Source organism: Eptatretus burgeri, chromosome 4 (assembly GCF_056783735.1).
Source record: "Eptatretus burgeri isolate ZD-2024b chromosome 4, Ebu_testis_v1, whole genome shotgun sequence".
NCBI lineage: Eukaryota > Metazoa > Chordata > Myxini > Myxiniformes > Myxinidae > Eptatretus > Eptatretus burgeri.
This window is the reverse complement of record NC_140964.1, coordinates 38,738,999-38,762,767: the sequence shown is the minus strand read 5'-3', so window position 1 is coordinate 38,762,767 and position 23,769 is coordinate 38,738,999. Positions and strand designations below refer to the sequence as shown.

Genomic DNA, 23,769 nt, shown 5'->3' with positions numbered 1-23,769 from the left:
TACACGAAAGTTCCCATCCTGGACAGATATCCATCAGCTTCCTCCCTATATGATTAACATAATTAATCACTGAGGTTTGTCTATGCTGAGGAAAAGCACTTTGAATCAGAGGCAGTTCTTGCATTTGGAAGGAAGTCTGATGTGGTCACTGTTATTTGATTACATGAGGCTTCCTAACCTGGAAGGAACTGACCATAATATCCAATCAACCCGTGAACAGTAACTGATGGTAAATTGTATTGTAACTGGGAGGTTTCGGCATCAAAATGCGTTTCCCCAAGACCAAGATCCATTGGCCATGTAATCAAATGAAAGAGAAAATATGGCATTGGACTCATCAGAATTAACCTGAAGAAGCAAAGAGCAAAGATTGAGTCATCAGAAGGAACCTGGATAGCTACTCCTCTACCCTCACACCCATTCAAGTGCAGCCAAGTGAGCCTTACAGGAAAATGTTTGGAAGAATTCACTTTGCCCAAGACAGACACAGTATATAAAGAGAGAGAGCAAGAGTAAAAGAGAGATAAGAGGAAAATGAACAAATGGAAAAGAAAAAGCAAGAATTATAATGAATAAAGAGAAAAATAGAAAGAAATGTGAAAGACTGGAGACAGATATGAAAGAGAAAGGAACAAAGATCAAAGAGGTCAGGAAGAACCCAGATATATTTCAGCAGCTACTCCCCAGGCTCAAACATAGAAATAGGTATAAACTACCACAGGTCCATCAACAGAGAAGTACAGGAGTCGAAATTCGCTAATGCGTTACGAAAGCGTGACAGCCGGTCAGAAAAATCATATTCAAATATTTCCGCTCAATTCGTCACTTCTGGAATCATTTGATACCACATTTTTGGGTTTCACTCATTATAAACGCTTCCAGTCACTGGAAAATGAAGAAAATATAGAATGTTTGCCAAAAAAGTGGGGTTAACGTACATCAGGTTTGACCGAAATATGAGGGGATAAAATGCCGTTTTTCACATAATAGCAGAGATATCACGGCCATTACGGGTTTCTTCATCGGAAAACAATGACGTGTTGTTTGTGCAGTGCCACGAGGCACACGTCTATAGTGTCATCACTTCTGTTGTACCTCATTCACGTGACCTGCAGACCACTTTCATGTGCGTAAGAAATTGACAGACCTGCATCATCAGTTTCGTCTGGCGTTGTTTTGCACGATCGGCCATCAATAGAGGCGATTCATGCAGATCAGTATTCTACAATTACGATGTAATACATATAATTGATATCTTTATTGAAATGCAGCTGAATAGTAAAGCTTATCATCATTTATGCTCCCCCGTGAAACTTTGACAGACACATATTACGCACGTGAACTGAGGAAACATTGCTCCGTACGAGCAATTTGTCGATTATTCCAGTGAAACGTGTTGCAGAACAAAGTATTCTGAACATAATCTGTGGGGGAAAGGCGATTAATATTCCAATAGACGTATGCGAGTACGGCAACTAGGGGTATGCAAATGCATTCTACGTTGACGTGACAAAACTAGTGCATCGGAATCAACGTTTTTCGGAACAAGATATGTAAAAATCGGACAAACGATGAATTTCAATGCCGCGCACTTTATTACGGACGTGTCCTACGATATGTAACTACGTAGTAGGAATACAATATTCGACACTGAGCAAAGGTATCCAAAAAAAGAGGCAAAAAATAAAAAAAAGAATTCCATGAAGGCAATGTAACGCATTAGCAAATTTTGACTCACAGTACATTCCACACAGCATCAGGATGTGGTACAAACATGATCAAATGAAAGACCAAATACTGACGGACCCTGCTATTTGCGGGGTATACGTTCTTGAGAAATGCCACGAATGTCAAATCCGTGAATGTCAGGGCATTGTTTCAATGGAAAAAGGGGGGATAGGTTCCCGGCGGTTTGTGATTCATGAGAGAAAAATCAAAAATCCTGTGGAAAAAACAAAAACAAAAAAAAACAGAACAAACAAAACATGAATACATCCACATAAAAGTGCAAAAAATAGCAGGTCGTGAATGTCGAAACAGGTCACGTTTTATACACTGAAAATATGTGGAGTCCGCGAATCGTGGGGTCTAAGAGTACTGCATTGCAGTCATCAGAACGAATACTAAGAAGCAAAGAGCAAGATGGATTCACCAGGAAGAAGCCAAATCAAATAAATGGGAGATTCAGGTCTCAGTGAACAGTCTATACTTCAAACGTTGTTGGACAGATGCAGAATGGGAAGTCTGTAGCAAGCGCAGTCAGGGGACAACCCCCAATGTTGTTTTCTATTTTCAAAGGTGGGATCTTTTCATTTCCTGGGAATAATAGGTCGAGAGGTGAGGGGTATGATGGCAGTCTGAACACAGCTTTACTCAACAGTGAATCAGCTCCTGCAGCAAACAAAATTGGTCTGGGTTAAGAGTTCCTGCAGTCAATTCTGTGTTGGGACTAAAGGAGTCAATAATAGTGAGGAGTCCTGCACATACAGTCTCTGAAGGTGATGGAGTAAAAGGTCTGAGCAACACAGCCTTGGTTAGCTCTGATTTGGCAAAGAATGGCTCACCGAGATGAAAGACTGCTGTCTGGTAACATTACTGGAAGTGTTACTCTGTGCAGATGTTCGATGCTCGACAAACTATGAAAAATATACCATCAGAGATGGGGAATCCCCCGCCATTGAAAAATAATTGAAATCAGATAAGCGTTTTTCCATTTATTACAAAAAACATTTTTTTCAAGATGGCCGGCGGTCAGCCATCTTGGATCCGGCCATGCCCAAAATCGATAGGGTTCTTCCTTTTCAGGTGGTACATGTGTGACCCAAATTTCAAACCGATATGGTGAACAGTTTATGAGTTATCACACTCACAGCTATAAATGTTGACGCCCGGACGGACGGACGACCTGGGTGACAACAATATCCCCCTTCCGCCATGCGGTGGAGGATAATAACCCAAGAAAGAAGTAATCACTTGTCTATTTTTGCATTGCACACCATAATTTCCGCTCCAGTATGTGTGTGATGAAAGACGTTCTTCAAAAGTTCATCAAATCAGAACAGAGGTAACTGGTATCTTTATCCACAATCCATGCATGTTGTTGCCCTTTTTATTTATTTATTTATTTTCACTGCTGCAGGACACAACTTACGTAAAATCAGCTTACACCTACCTGCAAATGATAAAATTTTGAAAAATAACATCCGAATGAATACACCTACTTTGAATCTGAGTACAATGTACTTCAGAAATGTGATAGTTTCTGGACTGGCTTGTCTCCAGTTCTTGTTCTTGGGCAAGTTTTAACGTGAAGTGTGAAAACAGGGTGGAATGACAAGACGACATGGAATGTAAGAGTCTTAGCATGCACGTGGCTACTCAGCAGGCGTGCTTATGCAGACGTCAATGCGATACAACAATATACTGGCACAGAGTTATACACGTGACCAACAAAGACGATAGACAGGTGTACAAGTCATGGGATCATAAGGGCACTTTGGCATTCCTATCCTTCCTCCAGGATAAAAAAAAATCCTTCTTGGAAGAGTTAGCCTTATACAATATAACAACTGGTAAGATAGCAAATTAAAATACAAATGTTGACAAGTCAAAGATGACAGTCTGAATAGCCTCAAGGCAATGATTTCTCAAAATGTACTGAAATATTCATTCAAGAAAGGAAACTGGGCAACAACTCTCAACTCGAAGGAAAGAGTGAAGATAGTTGTGAGACTCAGTACAAGTTGATCTTCAGTTCCTCTTCCAGCTTCCACTGTAGCAGGTAATGGACTTGTCATGATTATTCCTTTCAGTGTGCTGGTTATGATGGTGGTGCTTAAACCAGAAGAAAAGAAATCTCACACATCTAAAAAGCAATGACGTGTTGTAAGTGAAGTCCGGCTGATGATTACTCCTTCGTCGTCTCTCCAGCGGTTAGTGAAGTAGGAAGGATTAATTGGCGTTGAAGCTGCAGTGGCTTTAAAATGGCGTCAAAGAAAGGAAGCAGAAGAAGAGACTCCTTCATTGTCGTCGTGGTTGTTTAGCCAAACAAATGAAATCCACTTCGCTCAATAGTCTTGGTAATGTCGAACAAAGTCACTATTAAATATTGATGTGTTGAGTGACTCGTGAATAGGGATGAGAAAAAGGCTTGTAAGTAAAGGCGCCTGAGATTATTTCGTGTCGCGATGACAAGCTCTTGTTTTGTACTGGCTTTCCAGCATCCCCTGCGCCAATTGGCTCTCTGGAAAGACGCAACTGATTGACTACGAGAGTTCACATGTTTGCTTTATTTCAAATATTCGCAAAATTAAAAATAAAATAAAAATTAATGAGTCAAGGTAAATTAATGAGTCACTCCAGACTATTTGATGATATTTGAATTGTGCAGCTTTCCCTCTTCACTGTTTGCAAATGGTGGCTTGTTTGCCTCCCCTGTCAAATACAACAGGGCTCAAGGTAGTTGTAAGATGCCACAATCAGGATGAGGATGAGGATGAGGATGAGGATGAGGTACAGTAAGTGATAGATGGTGGTTCGCTGTTGCAGCATATTTGTTGGCCACAATAAGTCACTTTTACATCACTCTACAATGTGTGTGCAGAGCAGAGGCGGTGTTTGGGTTTTGCTTCACGATAGTCTTGTGTACATCAATCGGGGCCCCGAGATGTCAAGGGGCCCCCACATGACCGATTGTGGTTCACAATCTTTCGAGACGCCACCCCACACTGAGGGTGGGGTCTCACTTTGCGCTGTGTTTATCACCACTCACAAGTTGATATGTTTTATCAGCAAAGGGAATGCTCCATCTCAAGGAAAGAAAGCAGTCACGTAATGAATGGATTAAAAACATATTTTACCCTGATGTTTAACCAGACAGGGATATTACAAAATTAGGGGGTGACGTTAGTGTTGGTAGAGAAAGCGAGTGGAATAATAACTATATTTAATGCATACAAATGCAACAATAATCACAATAAAATTTGTGCAATTCCTCATGTTATTATATAATCGATATATTGTTTGGGAAATCCACACAACAATTTATTGTATGGTCACAAAACACCCCCTCTTTCGTAAATTGACTAACCCATGCGCACAGCAGAATGTTGCCATTTTTAAAATCAGAGCACATGTCCCGAGGATGAAACAATACTACCCCAACGATGCTGTAAAGTGGGAAAAGCTCAATAAAAGGGGAAAAGGGTGAAGAAAAAAAATCACCCAAAATTAACTTTTTCATCACGTGTTCCAAGGCCAAGCACAAGCTGGGTGTGTTCCATTACCAAGCAGCGAGCTAGTGTTCGCCAAGTGGATTAAGCACTCAAGCAAGCACTCCAACGAAACGGTTAAAGAACGTTTGGCAAGGCAAGCCATAGCAAGCTCGCTGATTGATTATGGAACACATGCCATGGATCAGTTTTTTGTGTGAGGTTACTTTTACGGCTGGCGGTGAGATAAGGAGGTTACCGTTATTCTAATCACATAAAATAATTTCAAATTCATCTTTGGGAGCGGCCAGGGGCATCACGTTATTCTTTTTATTATTGCCAATTATTGTCCTATTATTAACATCATTATTTTGCAAGACTAATGTTAATATTATTATTAGTATGCCATTATCATTATTCTGAGATATCTTTGGAAAAATGGCACGATAAGGTGCAACGATTGCTCAAGCTACTGTATATACACCTTTCCAATGTGGAAAAAGCAATTAAATGGAAATTCCTCGAGGTTATTTTTTTTTTTTGCAATCGAGGCTCGAGCAACAAAGGCTAAGCGAATGTGAAAATAACACCGAGTCCTCTTAATCACGAGTCATGAAACAATTGATTGTTCTGAAGCATCACGGATGTTCAAGGGAATCTAGGCGGTTGTAAGATTCCACAACCATCAGTAATACCCTCTCCCACCACAACCACCGGGAGCGGCACTGCACAGTACACATTTACGAAGATAATTTGTGTCGCACCACCTTCAGAATTCATGGTGAGAGGGGCAAATTAAGTCACTACAACCTTTTACCTTCTGACCCGTAGTCCTCTTGGTAAGTGAAACTAGTTGAGATTGACGTTGCTGTATTCGGTTGTTACTTATGCAAACAGATGGCCATCAAAATGTGTGTATTTGTGTGATGACCGATTGACGCCCCCCCCCCTTTGGCCATTATTGTGTTTTGCATGGGGCCCCCAAATGACAAACGCTACCTCTGGTGTGGAGTATATCACAAAGAAATATTCAAAACCTGAAACTGTGCTCGATAGATTTTCAATATATGCCCCATCCACAAAAGATACAACACATATATGGGTGGAGCAGATCTGCTAATTATTTAAACTGGAGTGTCACTTGCAGCGGATGGGATGACTGTATTAGTTGCAGAAGATATGGACCTCCTTGTGCTCCTTTGCTACCACGCAAATCTCAGCTCCTAAGATTACATTTTTCCATGACCGAGTCCAAACCAACTGTTGCAAAGAAAAAGAAAGTGTAGAACAGAGTGGAAAAAGCAGTAACTTGATCCTAAACTCTGTTGCCTGCACATGACATCACAGGATGTTTGGAATTAACAAATTGTCCAGGTTAATGTATTGCCACCTACTTCTGCTGCAGGAAGCTATCACAATCAACATGCACATCTACAAGTTCAGCCGCAGACTAGTTTAGAGTGAGAGTTAAATCCCTCCGGAATAGGGTTGGGCACTGCTTCAACTTGCCTGCAGGACACACCTGCTTCAACCTGTCTGGACATACCTGCCCACCACACCAAGATAAGCTATTGAAGATTGTTGGATAAAACTAAGAAACTGACGGCAGACACTGTAACTGCAGAAAACAGTTTGGAGTGCTCAGTAGGATGTTGAGAACATCATGAGGTCAGCTCTAGAAATGCACCATCTTTGTCTCGAGATGATATACATGAAAGCAAGTAATTAATTCGAAGATATTTGAAATTGGATAATGCCCTCATGTGTGAGACATTATCTGCTACAAGCAATTCAAAATTAAGTGTTTCTTCACAATTAAGAGATGGGGCCAAAAACGATATATAACATGATATCTCAAAAAGTTATGGAAGGATTCTGACAAAACTTGGTAGATGAGTTGGGGAGGTGATAAAACAAACCAATTCGATTTTGGTTCAGATCCAGCTTATCAGTGGGACACAAAACAAACTGTTCAGCCTGGCGGAGGTATGGCACTCCACCGAGTACCGTTTTAGTCAAAATATTTTTCACCACACTCTGAGCATGGAACGATTGGAATAATTTACTTTGACATTTGTTTGAGGTCGGCTACAAACATTGACTGAACTAAAATATACTTGCTACTATATTCTGAAACACAACAACCAATGAAAATATTACCAGAGCCAAGATATGGACATTAAAACTGTGCAACTTTGGCATGGCTCTTGGAAATACAGTACCAACATCTTTTGGAATCAATCTCCCCCCACCACAACCACACCCCACACATTGAACCAATGAGGCCATACAGTGCTGCAGTGTGACCATGTTGTGCCCATGGTTGAGGGTATTTAAAAATAATAATAAAATAAAAAAAAACCCTATGGAACATCCAGTGGGAATCATCCAGTCAAAATGACTTTCCTCCCATACATAGTCGTTTGGTTTGGAAAATAGCAAAATAGGACACTCAAAATATATATATATATATATATATATATATATATATATATATATATATATATATATATATATATATATATATATATATATATATATATATATATCGTCTGGACATCGAGTACAAAAACAGAGCAGTTGGCAAGGTTTAAAAAATAATAATAATAATAATAATTAAAAAAAACATACATTTACAGTGAAAGGGTTTTCAAAAAATTCAATTTTGATGTTGAAGAAAACAAATCCAGCAAAACAGGAAGCTGGCTTTCCAAAACAGACCTCAAGCTCCTGCAGCCAGTGTTCTGAATTGTCCGAGTTCTGACGCAGGGAACCACCCTGAGGATAAATTGATAGAAGCAACAAAAATAATTAAGGCAGTTGGATTGCTGAATGCAATAAATCAAGGCAAATCTTCATTGTTCATTTGATTGTTTTAAACAAGCTAACAAACAAACAAAAAAGCCATCAACCTCTCTTATAAAATAAATAAAATAAAACTTGTTCAAAGTGATCAGCTCAGATCAGATCATGAACTCTGCACAGAGCACCAGTGCTGCCGTAGCAATTTATTTGGCTTGGGTTACAGTCCTGGACCGGTTGCCATTCAGGCACAGGAAGTCAGGGCAGGAATTTGTAATTTGTTCAGGGTGACGGTGACAGATCGCCTACTCTTTGCAAAGGACACCGTGGGATCTTTAACGCCAACCAACTATTGCCGACAGATGGGACGCCAAGTTTAATATCCATCCGTGGGACAGCACACTCTAATGAATCAACACGCCTGTGAAACAGCAGGATGATAGTTTAGAGCTGGGTCGGGATTCAAACCCAGGCTCGACAGCTTAGAGGTGAGTGTGTGCACCTCTAGGCCATTCTGCCAGTGCATTCAGTGAGCAAACATTAAAACACAAGTTTTACTTGAGAGATTGTTTTAATCCACGTATATTAAGAAGCATTTTCACTTGAGTCAGGACGAAGCCAATGCATCGACTATGCACATGAATTTCACTGATCGTACACAACAGAAGTCCAATTTCCAAAATATGGCGATTTAAGGTGAAAGGGATACATACATGTATTTGTACACTTGCACCAGTTACAATAAGGTATTGAAAGGTGCAATCAAATTGCTGGGAGACGAGCCGGTATTTAAAATATTAATTTGTATAAGTTGCTGCTTTTGAAGATCTCCCCCTTGACATAGCAAACATTCCTTCAGATGCAACATGCATTGCGGTACATTTAATATCACACATTACTCGGTCGTATTATTGAACACATTCTTGTATTCACTCAAGTCCTTCAACTTCAAATTCGGATGCTCTTTCAAAAATATTGGGGGATTCAAATGTATTTTAATATTCATTTTGGACTTCATTTGTCTAATGCAAAAACAGCAGTAGATCAGGTCCTCCAGAGATAAAGTAGTCTCCCCCACCTTAACATCCATCCCTTACAAGAGTGAGGCTCATGGAAGAGCAAGAATGAACTGACAGTAGGGATGTAGCAGGGTAACAATTGGTCACAACTAGTACAGGAAGAGAGAGAGAACGAGAGAGAACGAGAGAGAAAACACTGAAATCGGTAAGTAAAGGGGTTGGGTTAGGAAGGGTTAATTCAGGCAATAAAGATGGGGGGAAGACAGAGGTGGTGGAGCTTGAAGCAACGCCTGCTTGAAGTCCTGGAGGGAAGAAGATGGTAGAAGCAAGGAATAAAAGAGTTGTGGTTTGCAGTCAGCCTGGATTTTGCAAGTTGAGCTATAATGAACTACTGGAAGAGGTGTATCCTGGGGATGCTGGGGAGGGTCAGAAGACAGAGAGAGCAAAGGGACCAATATTGGGGAAGAGGCGGTAAAAACGGAGACCATCGATCTGCCTGAGATGTGAAAGCAACAGACATTGTGCTTTGGCTTTGCCATGGGAGTAACCATTAATTTTGAGAGCTTTAGATTCCATATAATCCAAGTGAAATGAGATGTGATGCTGCAGCACCAGTCTATTGGGGAGAGCACTTCAACTGAGCTACAGGCAAAGGCCGTGTAGACTGTTTAGCTCTGGTTTTGCAAGGAAAGAGTTGGATCAACGAATGCTGCCCAGTCTGTGGCAGGCCTCCAAAGCTTTGCTATGTGGTTGGCCCAAGAGAGGTCATGGTTGAGGGTGAGGCCTAGAAATTTGACAGACTGAACCTCTTTTATTATTACATTTTCACTTATGATGTCGTCAATTAAACAGAGTTCCCAACAACTATTCAAAAAGATTAAGTACTTGTGAAAACATAAGGAATAAGGCAATGGAGAAGCCAACATTTGCAAGATCAAATAAAGCTCCATTCCAAATAAGCACCTTCTTATTGTCCTTGTCGCTAAACTCCACCGGAGGCTCAATTAGTTGGGAATCCGTGGTCAGCGTCCAAGACGGTATCGTGTTCTCAACAACAGCTTCAAAATCCGCAACTACGGGAATGTGGGAAAAGTGGGATGGTGGGGTGTGGAGTTTATATTTCTGCTCATGTTTTATGTACATCAAGAATCATTGAAAAACATAAACAAACTAGAGGGGGACCACTCGGTAGAGTGCAAAACCTCCGCCGCCAATACTGCTAGGTCACTCAAGTGAACTGATATCCTATTCATTCAATTTGACGTCAACAGTGCTCACAGAGTTATAGTTTGCAACTTTCGCTTTTACATACTCAATTCATTCGTCATAACTCGATTCCTTGAGACAAAAATTGATTTTACATGGGTATATCCACCTGAAGTCCCAAAATCAGCCGCAATTATAATTTTGGCATGTTTTTTTGTTGTTGGAAATCACTTATAACATGAAGGAATGCAAAAAAAAAAAATCGAAATTTTGTTGAAAAAAAAAGTTGCAAAAATTTTTTTTCTCTAACAATTTTTTTTTGGGGGGGTGGGTGTAAATCACTTAAAACATGTAGAAATGCAAAAAAAAATTCAAATATTTTTCAAAATGGCCGCCATAGCGGCCATATTGGATTTTGGACCAGGTCCAAAATCTAATGGCATGATCCTTGGACGATACCTAATCCCCCCACCAAGTTTCGTCGAAATCCGTCGAGGAGTTTTTCCGTAATACTGTTCACAAACAAACAAACAAACAAATAAATAAAAAACCAATGTCACCCGCAGGGTGACCTGTATCTTGCCAAAAGGTGACCACGTGTGACTTCTTTAAGGTCACACTGAGGTGAACAGAGCTGCTTATCCACCAGGAGCGACTCCTTGAGGAATATCTGCCTACGAGAGATTCCGATGAGAATCGTTCTACAGAGTAACCATGAAAAATATGCGTTTGCCTCATAACGTCACCAAATGACGTCATAATGTCTCAAGCTTGACATATCAATAAAGCGCTCATCGACGTGTTCAATTTGAGGTACTACACGATATGGTTCCAAAAACTTGAAAATTTGACCTTGGGGTCAAATATGTTTGACCTCAGGTGCTAACCATGAAGGTCAAGGCCAAACGCCACCAAAATTAATCAGCTGAGCGACAGACCATGAACTATATTCCCATGAAGTTTGAAGACGATCCGATCAAAATTACTCAAAAAATAAGGGTTTCGTCGACTCCCCTGATTTGCGACAAAGTGACCTTGACCTTAAAAATTTTATGCGCTGAAAGGGACCTCTATAGACCTCTGATATGCGAAGTTACAAAAATTTCGAATGATAACTGTGCTCTGCAGAATTTTTTAGACGTGATTACAGACAAACAAACAAACAAAAAAAAACATACAAGCTGACTAACATATCTTGCAAAAACTCGTTTTGGCCAGATAACAAACAAACAAGCAGTCATAGACTGGTACTTACGAAATCGTCAACTTGACCTCTGACCTTGTCTAATAAAAGCATGAATCAGTCAGAAGCCCAAGGGGAGCTTGAATTCTGAATTCATTGTGGTCTACGATTTTACACTGTGGTTTGCAGATAATGAGTCCCAGACAAAAACTAGATCTCTTATAAAAATTCCATTTTTTTGTTTTTATTTTTTAAAAAGTGATTCAGTACCAGCAGGATATGCCAGATAATAGGTGTATTACTTTTCAGAAGAATCTGATAAAAGACATTATTTATTGTATATATCAGTTATTCATCGCTGTTCCAGAATTTCGACAACCGAGTTTTAAGCGTCCTAAGCGATCGCAAAAACCGAAGACAAAATTAAAATCGAAGTTAAAACGAACTCGTAACGTCGAGCGAAGCAAAAAAAATCTCCATTTCTCCGCGCAAAACCTTAATGTCACTCAACAACGCGTCTGCTCGAGCGCACTGCATCATGGGACGACCCGTGACACGTCGAGTGAAATATTTTTTATACAATCTTAAAACGTCTACAAAACATCCGATTTTTACCAGAATTTCGACAACCGAGTTTTAAGCGTCCTAAGCGATCGCAAAAACCGAAGACAAAATTAAAATCGAAGTTAAAACGAACTCGTAACGTCGAGCGAAGCAAAAATACTCCATTTCTCCACATGAATTTACGGAATTATGTTTGACCTCATTGTGACCTTGACCTTTGACCGATTTTGACCAAAATCTAATCAGCACAAGCCATCACCCTCCTGAATCACATGGTGTAATTTGACATTGGTAGCTTCTTCCGTTCTCGAGTTATCGTGCCTTCAAACAAACAAACAAACAAACAAACAAACAAGCAGTCATAGACTGGTACTTACGAAATCGTCAACTTGACCTCTGAGCTTGTCTCAGAAAAGCTGTCTCGAGAGAAGGTAGCGATGCAAACCAGAAGTTTCTACGATGATTCTTTACCAAACCATCAAAAATCGAATGTTTTGGATGTTTGACCTCACTGTGACCTTGACCTTTGACCGATTTCGTCCAAAATCTAATCAGCAATAGCAATCAGCCTCCTGAATCACGTCGTGTAATTTGACATTGGTACCTTCTTCCATTCTCGAGTTATCTGTACCAAACCATCAAAAATCGAATATTTGACCTCACCGTGACCTTGACCTTTGACCGATTTTGACCAAAATCTAATCAGCACTAGCCATCACCCTCCTGAATCACGTGGTGTAATTTGACATTGGTAGCTTTTTCCGTTCCCGAGTTATCGTGCCTACAAACAAACAAATAAACCAATGTCACCCGCAGGGTGACCTGTATCTTGCCAAAAGGTGACAACGTGTGACTTCTTTCAGGTCACACTGAGGTGAACAAAGCTGCTATCCACCAGGAGCGACTCCTTGAGGAATATCTGCCTACGAGAGATTCCGATGAGAATCGTTCTACAGAGTAACCATGAAAAATATGCTTTTTCCTCATAATGTAACCAAATGACGTCATAATGTCTCAAGTTTGACATATCTAGAAAGCACTCATCGAGGTATTCAATTTGAGGTACTTCACGATATGGTTCCTAAAACTTGAAAATTTGACCTTGGGGTCAAATATGTTTGACCTCAGGTGCTAACGATGAAGGTCAAGGCCAATCGCCACCAAAAATTAATCAGCTGAGCGCCAGACCATGAACTATATTCCCATGAAGTTTGAAGACGATCCGATCAAAATTACTCAAAAAATAAGGGTTTTGTCGACTCCCCTGATTTGCGACAAAGTGACCTTGACCTTCAAAATTTTATGCGCTGAAAGGGACCTCTATAGGCCTCTGATATGCGAAGTTACAAAAATTTCCAATGATAACTGTGCTCTGCAGAGTGATTGATACGTGATTACAGACAAAAAAAAAAAAAAACATATGAAGGGCAAGGCCAATCCCCACCAAAAATTAATCAGCAGAGCGCCAGACCATGAACTATATTCCCATGAAGTTTGAAGACGATCCGATCAAAATTAGTCAAAAAATAAGGGTTTCGTCGACTCCCCTGATTTGCGCCAAAGTGACCTTGACCTTCAAAATTTTGTGCACTGAAAGGGACCTCTATAGGCCTGTGATATGCGAAGTTACAAAAATTTCCGATGATAACTGTGCTCTGCAGAATTTTTTTATACGTGATTACAGACAAACAAACAAACAAAAAAACCAGGAGCGACTCCTTGAGGAATATCTGCCTTCGATAGCTTCCGATGAGAATCTTTCTACAGAGTAACCATGAAAAATGTGCGTTCGCCTCATAACGTCACCAAATGACGTCATAATGTCTCAAGCTTGACATATCTAGAAAGCACTCATCGAGGTGTTCAATTTGAGGTACTACACGATATGGTTCCTAAAACTTGAAAATTTGAACTTGGGGTCAAATATGTTTGACCTCAGGCGCTAACCATGAAGGTCAAGGCCAATCGCCACCAAAAATTAATCAGCTGAGCGCCAGACCATGAACTATATTCCCATGAAGTTTAAAGACGATCCGATCAAAATTACTCAAAAAATAAGGGTTTCGTCGACTCCCCTGATTTGCGACAAAGTGACCTTGACCTTCAAAATTTTGTGCACTGAAAGGGACCTCTATAGGCCTCTGATATGCGAAGTTACAAAAATTTCCAATAATAACTGTGCTCTGCAGAATTTTTTATACGTGATTACAGACAAACAAACAAACCAGGAGCAACTCCTTGAGGAATATCTGCCTACGAGAGATTCCGATGAGAATCGTTCTACAGAGTAACCATGAAAAATATGCTTTTGCCTCATAACATCACCAAATGACGTCATAATGTCTCAAGCTTGACATATCTAGAAAGCACTCATCGAGCTGTTCAATTTGAGGTACTACACGATATGGTTCCTAAAACTTGAAAATTTGACCTTGGGGTCAAATATGTTTGACCTCAGGCGCTAACCATGAAGGTCAAGGCCAATCGCCACCAAAAATTAATCAGCTGAGCACCAGACCATGAACTATATTCCCATGAAGTTTGAAGACGATCCGATCAAAATTACTCAAAAATAAGGGTTTCGTCGACTCCCCTGATTTGCGACAAAGTGACCTTGACCTTTGACCTTGACCTTCAAAATTTTGTGCACTGAAAGGGACCTCCTATAGGCCTCTGATATGCGAAGTTACAAAAATTTCCAATGATAACTGTGCTCGGCAGAGCGATTTATACGTGATTACAGACCAAAAAAAAAAAATTGAGATTGGTAGCTTCTTCCGTTCTCGAGTTATCATTTTTTGGATGTTTGACCTCACTGTGACCTTGACCTTTGACCAATTTCGACCAAAATCTAATCAGCACTTGCCATTACCCTCCTGAATCACGTGGTGTAATTTGACATTGGTAGCTTCTTCCGTTCTCGAGTTATCGTGCCTACAAACAAACAAACAAACATACATACAAACAAACAAACAAACAAACAAACAAGCAGTAATAGACTGGTACTTACGAAATCGTCAACTTGACCTCTGACCTTGTCTAATAAAAGCTGTCTCTCGAGAAGGTAGCGACGCAACCTAGAAGTTTCTACGATGATTCTGTACCAAACCAACAAAAATCGAATGTTTTGGATGTTTGACCTCACCGTGACCTTGACCTTTGACCGATTTTGACCAAAATCTAATCAGTGCTAGCCACCACCCTCCTGAATCACTTGGTGTAATTTGACATTGGTAGCTTCTTCCGTTCTCGAGTTATCTGTACCAAACCATCAAAAATCGGATATTTGACCTCACTGTGACCTTGACCTTTGACCGATTTCGACCAAAATCTAATCAGCACTTGCCGTCACCCTTATGAATCACGTGGTGTAATTTGACGTTGGTAGCTTCTTCTGTTCTCGAGTTATCGTGCCTACAAACAAACAAACAAACAAACAAACAGAAACGGAAGTCATCAATATACTTACAAAATCTTTAGATTTCGTAAGTAACAAACAGAAACGGAAGTCATCAATCTACTTCTGAAATCTTTAGATTTCGTAAGTAACAAACAAACAAACTCGCCACCACCCTCCTGAATCACGTGGTGTAATTTGACATTGGAAACTTCTTCCGTTTTCGAGTTATCATTTTTTGGATGTTTGACCTCACTGTGACCTTGACCTTTGACCGATTTTGACCAAAATCTAATCAGCACTAGCCATCAACCTCCTGAATCACATGGTGTAATTTGACATCGGTAGCTTCTTCCATTCTCGAGTTATCATGCCTACAAACAAACAAACTAACAAACAAACTAACAAACAAACAAACAAGCAGTCATAGACTGGTACTTACGAAATCGTCAACTTGACCTCTGACGTTGTCTAATAAAATCTGTCTCTTGAGAAGGTAGCGACACAAACCAGAAGTTTCTATGATGATTCTGTACCAAACCATCAAAAATCGAATGTTTTGGATGTTTGACCTCACTGTGACCTTTGACCGATTTTGACCAAAATCTAATCAGCGCTAGCCACCACCCTCCTGAATCACGTGGTGTAATTTGACATTGGAAGCTTCTTCCGTTCTCGAGTTATCATTTTTTGGATATTTGACCTCACTGTGACCTTGAACTTTGACCGATTTTGACCAAAATCTAATCAGCACTAGCCACCACCCTCCTGAATCACGTGGTGTAATTTGACATTGGAAGCTTCTTCCGTTCTCGAGTTATCATTTTTTGGATATTTGACCTCACTGTGACCTTGAACTTTGACCAAAATCTAATCAGCACTAGCCATCAGCCTCCTGAATCACGTGATGTAATTTGACATTGGTAGCTTCTTCCGTTCGAGTTATCTGTACCAAACCATCAAAAATCGAATATTTGACTTCACCGTGACCTTGACCTTTGACCGCTTTTGACCAAAATCTAATCTGCACGAGCCATCACACTCCTGAATCACGTGATGTAATTTGACATTGGTAGCTTCTTCCGTTCTCGAGTTATCGTGCCTACAAACAAACAAACAAACAAACAAACAAACAAACACAAACAGAAACGGAAGGCATCAATATACTTATATTTACTTCGAGATAGATTTACTTATCAATATACTTATATCAATATACGTCAATCTAAAGATTTCGTAAGTAAAAAACAGAAAGGGGTGAAAACAGTAACCTCCGATCTTCGATGGCGGAGGTTAAAAAAAAAATGCAACATTGTGTGTTATTATCTGCACATTTTTTGGAGGGGCATATTGTAATCGGCTCCGTCCACCTATCTGTCATATTATCTCCTCTTAAATGGTTGGGCAGAAATTCACCAAACTTGGTTGTTATGATCACCACATGGTAGGAAGGTGCAGGACAAGTACCATTTTTGACCATGCCCCCAGGACAGGGCCAAAAACCGAAAATGCAACAACAAGAACATCTTAAAACATTTTAAAATGAAACTTTGTATGTGCAATCAAGATTGGGGGACAAATTCAATTTGTAACAATTTATTGGATTTAAGCCTGGTTTAAAGGTGGGTACATGGTGTCACAGGGGTCAAACAAAAAAAACCTCCAAAAATGTAATATTGAGTCATTCCTGATGGAACTTTTTGTATATTTACCTCCACAAACGAAGGTAGATTATGTTTATGTTAAGGTGAAGGAGAATATGTTTTCACCCCTGCCTGTCTGTTCGTGTGCAGGATATCTCAAAACGTTGCGGTCGGATTCGGATGAAATTTGGTGGACATGTTGGGTGTGTGACAAGTACGAACTGAATAAATTTTGATGAAGATCCGAATCCGGATCTGGATACAAGAATTTAAACGATTCTTCACCATTGAGAGATAGGGACAAAAACGACATTGAGCACGATATCTCAAAAAGTTGTGGACGGACTCGGACGAAACTTGGACAGGTTGGGTGCAAGACAAGGAAGAATCGATTCAATTTTGGTGAAGATCCGAATCCGGATCTGGATCTGAAATTTTTTGAAGTGATTTTTCACCATTGAGAGATAGGGCCAAACTGATATCACAATATCTCAAAAAGTTATTGACAGACTCGCATGGAACTTGGTGGACACGTTGGGTGTGTGACAAGTACAAATTGATTCGATTTTGGTGAAGATCCAAATCTGGATCTGGATACACTAATGATTTAATTTCCAAAGTGATTCTTCACCATTGAGAGATGGGGCCTAAAACAATAAGTTGCATGATATTTCAAAAAGTTATTGGGCCAGATATGTTCTCATGGAACAAACATTATGTGATGGAGGTGTGCATTCTACTGAGTATAGTTCAAGTTTGCTTTTGGTGGAAATATTGGGTATTTGCGATGGTCTGCCATCGAATTCCCTCTGCTTGAGGTTTGAACCCTTATTCATTCATTCATTGCAATGGGGCATCTGTGGAACAATGGATGAAATCAACAGGACGTTGATCGAGAGATGCAAACTGCCGTGAAAAGCAAGGAAAAGCTGATGTTCCAGGCATACACCCTTCGTTAGAGGAAAAAGGAATTTTGCTCTGCCGAAGGGTTAATGCCCAAAACAGCAACTTCTTCTTGGTTCTCATGGCGGTTAGAATTCGTCAATGAACATCCTGGTGATTTCCTCAATTGTCCTACCTATCCACCGACACTGAACGATGCCAGCCTTTCACCAACAAGACTAGTTCTCTTATTCATCTCAAGAATGGCTCATTCATTGCCTGTTAAATTCAAGTAATTGAACTTAACTCGTGTGAAAAACGACTGATGGATGGACGCTCATACACGCACACATGCACACAAGGTTCCCGATTCATGTGGGTTTTGGTTACAACTTTTCAATTGGTGAGCGAAAGTAGGTGAATGTCTTTTTTCAATACAACCCCTGCTAAGAAAAACATGAGATTGAAAACTGCACTGCAAGGAGAGAAGAATGAATGACAAAGTCAAAAGATTTAAGGGGCACGATTTGTTTTTCTTTCTAAAAGATCTAAGGGGCTTCATGTTTGCTATTTGGAATCAAACAGATTTAAGGGCCACATTGCAAGGATGGTGTGTGCTTTATCAAAAGGTACATTCCGACCAAAATATTCAATAAGATTACTGCATGGGAAAGTTCCACGTTCATATGTTAAAGTTTATCTTGTGTATTAAAAACGTAATGAAGCTGCATGCATTTGAAGCCGTCAACCCCATTGGTTGGCCAGCTAGCCTGACTCAACCCACAATTGTCAACAATAACAATAAAAATATGACCGCCTGTCATGAAGCTCACCTAGATCAGGAGCAACATCAGTACATTCTGTTTTCATCATGTTAGACCCTGAATTTTTTAATGCCATGAATAAATTTTGGTACATCACGGGTGATGAAGGTTGTGGTCAAGTTTCAAAGTCGTGAGTGCAGATACCCACTGAGGTGGGTCAAAAACCTCCTGTACACCATGTTAATGAGCACACATTGGTACATCATGGGCGATGAAGGTTGTGGTCAAGTTTCATTGAAATTTTGCGTATAGTTTCGGGAGACAGCAAATTCCTATTTTGGGGATGGAGGGGGTCAAAAAACAAACAAACACATAGACCCCCTTAATGAGTGCAGATTTTGATGTGATTGATACACTTTGGCACATCACTGGATATGAAGGTAGTGGTCAGATTTCATCAAAATACCGATTTTAGGGGATGCAACCCCTCCCCCCCAGGACACTTTAAAGAGTGCAGATTTTGATTCGGTCGATACACTTTGGTACATTATGGGCGATGAAATACCTATTATAGGGGGAGGGTCAACCCCCCCCCCCCACCCATGTAGAACTCCTTAATGAGTGCAGATTTTGATGCGGTCAATAAAACTTTGTTCGGCATCAGATATGAAGCTTGTGGCCCATTTTGATCAAAATTGTGTGTTTGGTCAAAGCGATAATGACTGAAGTGTTTACGGACTGACTGACTCGCCTACGGACACTGCTTGATCGCATAAGCTCACCTGACAAAAGTCCAGGTGAGCTTAAAAATAATACGTCCACCATTTTGGGGCTCTGGTAAACCTAAGGGGTCTTTGAAAGTCTCAAATTCACAATCGCCATGCCCTGTAACTTTTCCGTTCAGTGTACAACAACCAAAACAACATAAAAATATCATCATATATTGAAAGGTTGGAGCCGACACACATCACGGGCCTTGTGAAGGCGACGGTGCATATAGGCCCAAAGCCTCAGGCCTCTGAGCCACTGAAATTGGAATTATCCAAGCTATACAACGACGATGTCTGAAATTTGCACACAAGACGTACGCATGTTTTTGCTTACTGTACTAACCCGGGTTTATTTTATTTTATTTTCTGGAGTGATCGAGGCAGCTGTCTGTTGCCAATACACCACCAAAATTAATGGACGAGCAATTTGTTTTATAAATGCAGGATTGTGCACGAGTTTGCAAGGCTAAATAGTATGAAAATACAGAAGGATCACAAATGACAACTGCAGGCAACAATTGCAGGATCACACAAAACAGTGCTAATTCCCGGTAATGCAATACAGCCGACTGACAAGTCCTTCCCATTTGTTTGGCAATGACATCAGTTCCCAGTCGAGCAAGCATTTGGCATGACAATAAATAAATAAGCCTCAAGATCAAACTTTACAAAAAGAGTTTGAGTGTACCTGCGTGACCCAGTTTTCACATATGGCCAGCTATATGCTGTTGCTTTCCACATTTGCCACCCACAAAATATTTGGTTCACAGTCACAACAGAATCATTCAACAAAACCAAAAACATATAGAAGAGAAATGCTTTGAATTTGTTTAAAAAATATATTTTTGCCAAAAAAAAAATCTAATTTTTTTTTTGCAAGCAACACTGCAATCAGCAGTCTAATGATAAATAAACACCACAACATCAGATGCATTACAAGGACTGGCAGGATGCATGGGCCAGCAGTAACATTCATGACACCTTGAGATGTTTAATCTTGAGGTTGATGAACAATGCAATTGCATTCAACTGAAACTGCCTTCTAATCTCTGAAACCGACGACAGTGTGCCTTCGCAAGTTTACAATCGTTAACTCTCTTAATATGGTGGGAGAGTCCATATATGCCAACAACTTTGCTGCAAGTGCAGATGTAAATGTTCCTTCATGTACATAGAGGATACCCATTAGCTTGAAACGGTCTCATTGGATGTGAATTTACTTCAGCCTTGGTGAGAAAAGGTAACCAAAGAAAAGGTTTGAATGGACCACTTAGGTGGGGGCAATTTTGCCAAGGTATTCTAACTTATATTGATCAACCCAAGTAACAATAGCAAGATGAAATGAAAAAGACCTTCAAGATAATTTTACTTTCCAAACAAAAAGCAAAAATACCACAAAAAAGTGTTAAAGGTGAACCGATCGATACATAGTGAAGTAGGGGGGGGAGGGGGAGGAATACAATATAATTGGGGAGTGTTGCATTCAGCAGTTCGGATTTGAAACTTCTTCGTTTTTTTCTTTTTACATCCTTTTTGAAACTGGCCTGAACAAGAGCAATATGTAAAGTGCCAATCATCTAAATTATTTTATGAGCATTCATTCATTTTTCGAGAGTAAGCTACTCTGTATCACGAGTACTATGGAATCTCAATTTCAATGCTGGCCTACATTACCACCAACTTTTGCCCTTCCCAGTCGGCCATGGAAGATTAAAAAAGGACTGCAGCTCACTTACCAGGGGAAGCATTATCAAAGCCACCAAAGGTGTCTGCTCGCCGTGGTAGTAGAGGTGGAGAAGAAACTGGATATGGAGGACAGCTCATAGTACTGTTATGCCTTGCTAGGCAACCCCTGCCATTAAACATCATGGCCTCCAACTCGAGCACTAAAACAGAAGTAAATGTGAGGCATACATATAGTGTTAAAAACACTGAGTGATATCCATGAACACAAAGGATCTTGACTAAAAATTGATCAAACGATGTATTACAGTTGAAGTCGACATAGAAGGGGGTTTTAAATTGGAGCCAAATGATCCAAGCTAAGGTGCATCATGTGCTCACCTTCCCTAATCATCTGCTGCAGGATAGGCCCACACTTTGATGGGTCACTTCCATCTGAATTCAGAAGGGTGCGGGCCTCATTGAAAACTTCTGCAGAACCGGTTATTTCTCCATATATCTTCAGCTTTTCCTCAACAATACTCAAAATCTTCTGGTCATAATCAGCCAATCGTTCTAGGTGCAAACGGAAGACTCACATTGCTTATTTCGTTGACAAACAAACGGATACTGCAGAATGAACACCAACATATTTCCTCAAGAAGAATACGAGGCAGAAATTTACATAACAAGAACTACAAGAAATAGCAATGCTCCAAGGAAAAAACAAATGACGGTATTTTAAGATATCAAATATCGCTCAAAAGATCAATTTGCTACATTTGGTGTTACGAACAATGTATAAACCAAAAGCAAAATGTTTCTCGCAGTTATTAAAGACTTCAGATGCAGGACACAAAGGCTTCTCAATATTCCACTCTTGCATCCAGGTAGTGGACAAAGAAAATGGAAACACCTGGGTAAATGAGGTCTAACAACAACAGACACACAAAAATACAGCTCTTTCCAGCTACAGCAAATGGCTGTGCCTTACATCCTGTATGGGTGTCAAATCACCCAATTGGCAAAGGAGAAAATAAAAAACGAACATGAATATATAAATAAAGCAAGCAAGCAAAACAAGCTTTACAAACACAAGTGCTATATCTAACCCAAAACCCCACAGTCCAAGAATGGTGTAATATCAGGGATTCATCGATAGAATATCTTCAATGCTGTAATGGGAAGAGCGTCTGCTCTGAATCGGAGAGGTCAGCAGTTCGAACCCTGACCGAGTCATAGCAAAGATTTAAAAAATGGTTGATGCTGCTTTCTTGCTTGACACACTGCATTTAAAAAGGATAGAGATGGACAAATAACTAAAGGCTGGCAACCATTGCACAGGCTTGTTGTGCCTAATGACCTCCCTCCTGTGTTGAGGTTCGTTGCAACAGAACTCGTAATATTACACTGCGAGTATTTCAGACCATGACTCGATATTCAGCATTGTCTGATACAGTATATCATGTTTACATGGTGACACAGCGTCAACAACAGTGTCAGAGCATTTTCCCACAAACTTTGGTGCCTAAATGAAGGAGAAATCATGTCACCACTTGCATAGCCATGGGGGGGGGGGGGGGAGGTCTGTTCAATGTCATTCTTCCCTGCAGTGCTTCAAGACAAGTGTTCACCACAATCTCAAGTAATCCCCCATCTATACACATGATAATTTCAATTTTCATTGGCCCTTCCAAAACCCATCTCTTTCCAAATTTGCAGGTTATCGGGTTTCCCCCTGGCCTGCTCACTGATTTTTTTGTTTGTTTGTTCCATTTCTGCTTCTTCCTCAGTTTTCCCTTCCACTTCTGTGATTGAGAGTTTGTGCCGGTATCCATCTTGGTCATCCCACATCCTCCTCCCAATGTCCTTTAAAATTAATGCTCCTTCAACCCTGCTGTTGGTTTTTCCCCTCCCCCATATTTCCACTTTTTATGTCCAGGGTCCATTCTGCGTTCAAGCTCCTCCCCACAAGCCTTCAACTCAGTCTACAAAATAATAACAGGAATGTGCATGTCATTGCCATGCAAAGATTTAAAACAAAGATGTTTTTACCCTCTTGAGCCCCAGGGGTCATCGGTGACCGCATGCAATTTTGTTTGATTTTTTTTGTTCACCCAGAACATTTCGTGGGCTCGAGAGGGCTAACATCTTTTTTTTTCAACAGATTTTAAACAACTGCTCAACCCCAAGTCGGTCAACAAAATGTGTGGGTTGAGGTGTACAGAGAAATATACATATTATAAACCGGATGTTTCAGTCAGACCTTGGAACTCTTTGTGTTTGTCAAGTTTGGAGTCCTCCACAAAGGCAGGCATCATCATATTTTGCTCTGGACAACTGAAAAGACAAAAATGGAGAAGGTAAGAGAGAGGCATTCCATTCAGTTTTTAATATAAAATCATGAGGTCAGGTTAGATATGGGAGCATGCGCCGAAGCAGCGTGTCGCTGTGTCCACCTTCCACCGGTATTCCAGGGACCTCCATCTGGCCATCCCCCAGGCAGAGGCCTGGCCCATCCCCATTTCATTGAGATACTGATCAACCTGCTGCAACCACGAAGCACGTGGTCGGCCCATTGGCCTCCTCCACTCACGAGACTCCCTCGCTGAGAGAATCTGGTGAGCAGGATCAGCATCAGGAAAACGAGCCACATGTCCATACAGC

General features: G+C 40.4%; 1 protein-coding gene across 4 annotated transcripts in view; it reads right to left on the bottom strand.

The window, feature by feature from the left end:
- The window catches only part of LOC147027841 (rho guanine nucleotide exchange factor 18-like), a 242,726-nt gene that overhangs the window by 20,071 nt on the left and 198,886 nt on the right, over nucleotides 1-23,769 (bottom strand). For all 4 annotated transcript variants that reach the window (XM_085877505.1, XM_085877507.1, XM_085877509.1 and 1 more), the window contains 5 exons: nucleotides 23,369-23,442; nucleotides 21,505-21,678; nucleotides 21,177-21,326; nucleotides 9,995-10,104; nucleotides 7,932-7,988 (listed from right to left, as the gene is read on the bottom strand). In XM_085877505.1, the coding sequence (XP_085733631.1) occupies nucleotides 7,932-7,988; nucleotides 9,995-10,104; nucleotides 21,177-21,326; nucleotides 21,505-21,678; nucleotides 23,369-23,442 (565 nt within the window). The remainder of the gene's footprint in view (nucleotides 1-7,931; nucleotides 7,989-9,994; nucleotides 10,105-21,176; nucleotides 21,327-21,504; nucleotides 21,679-23,368; nucleotides 23,443-23,769) is intronic.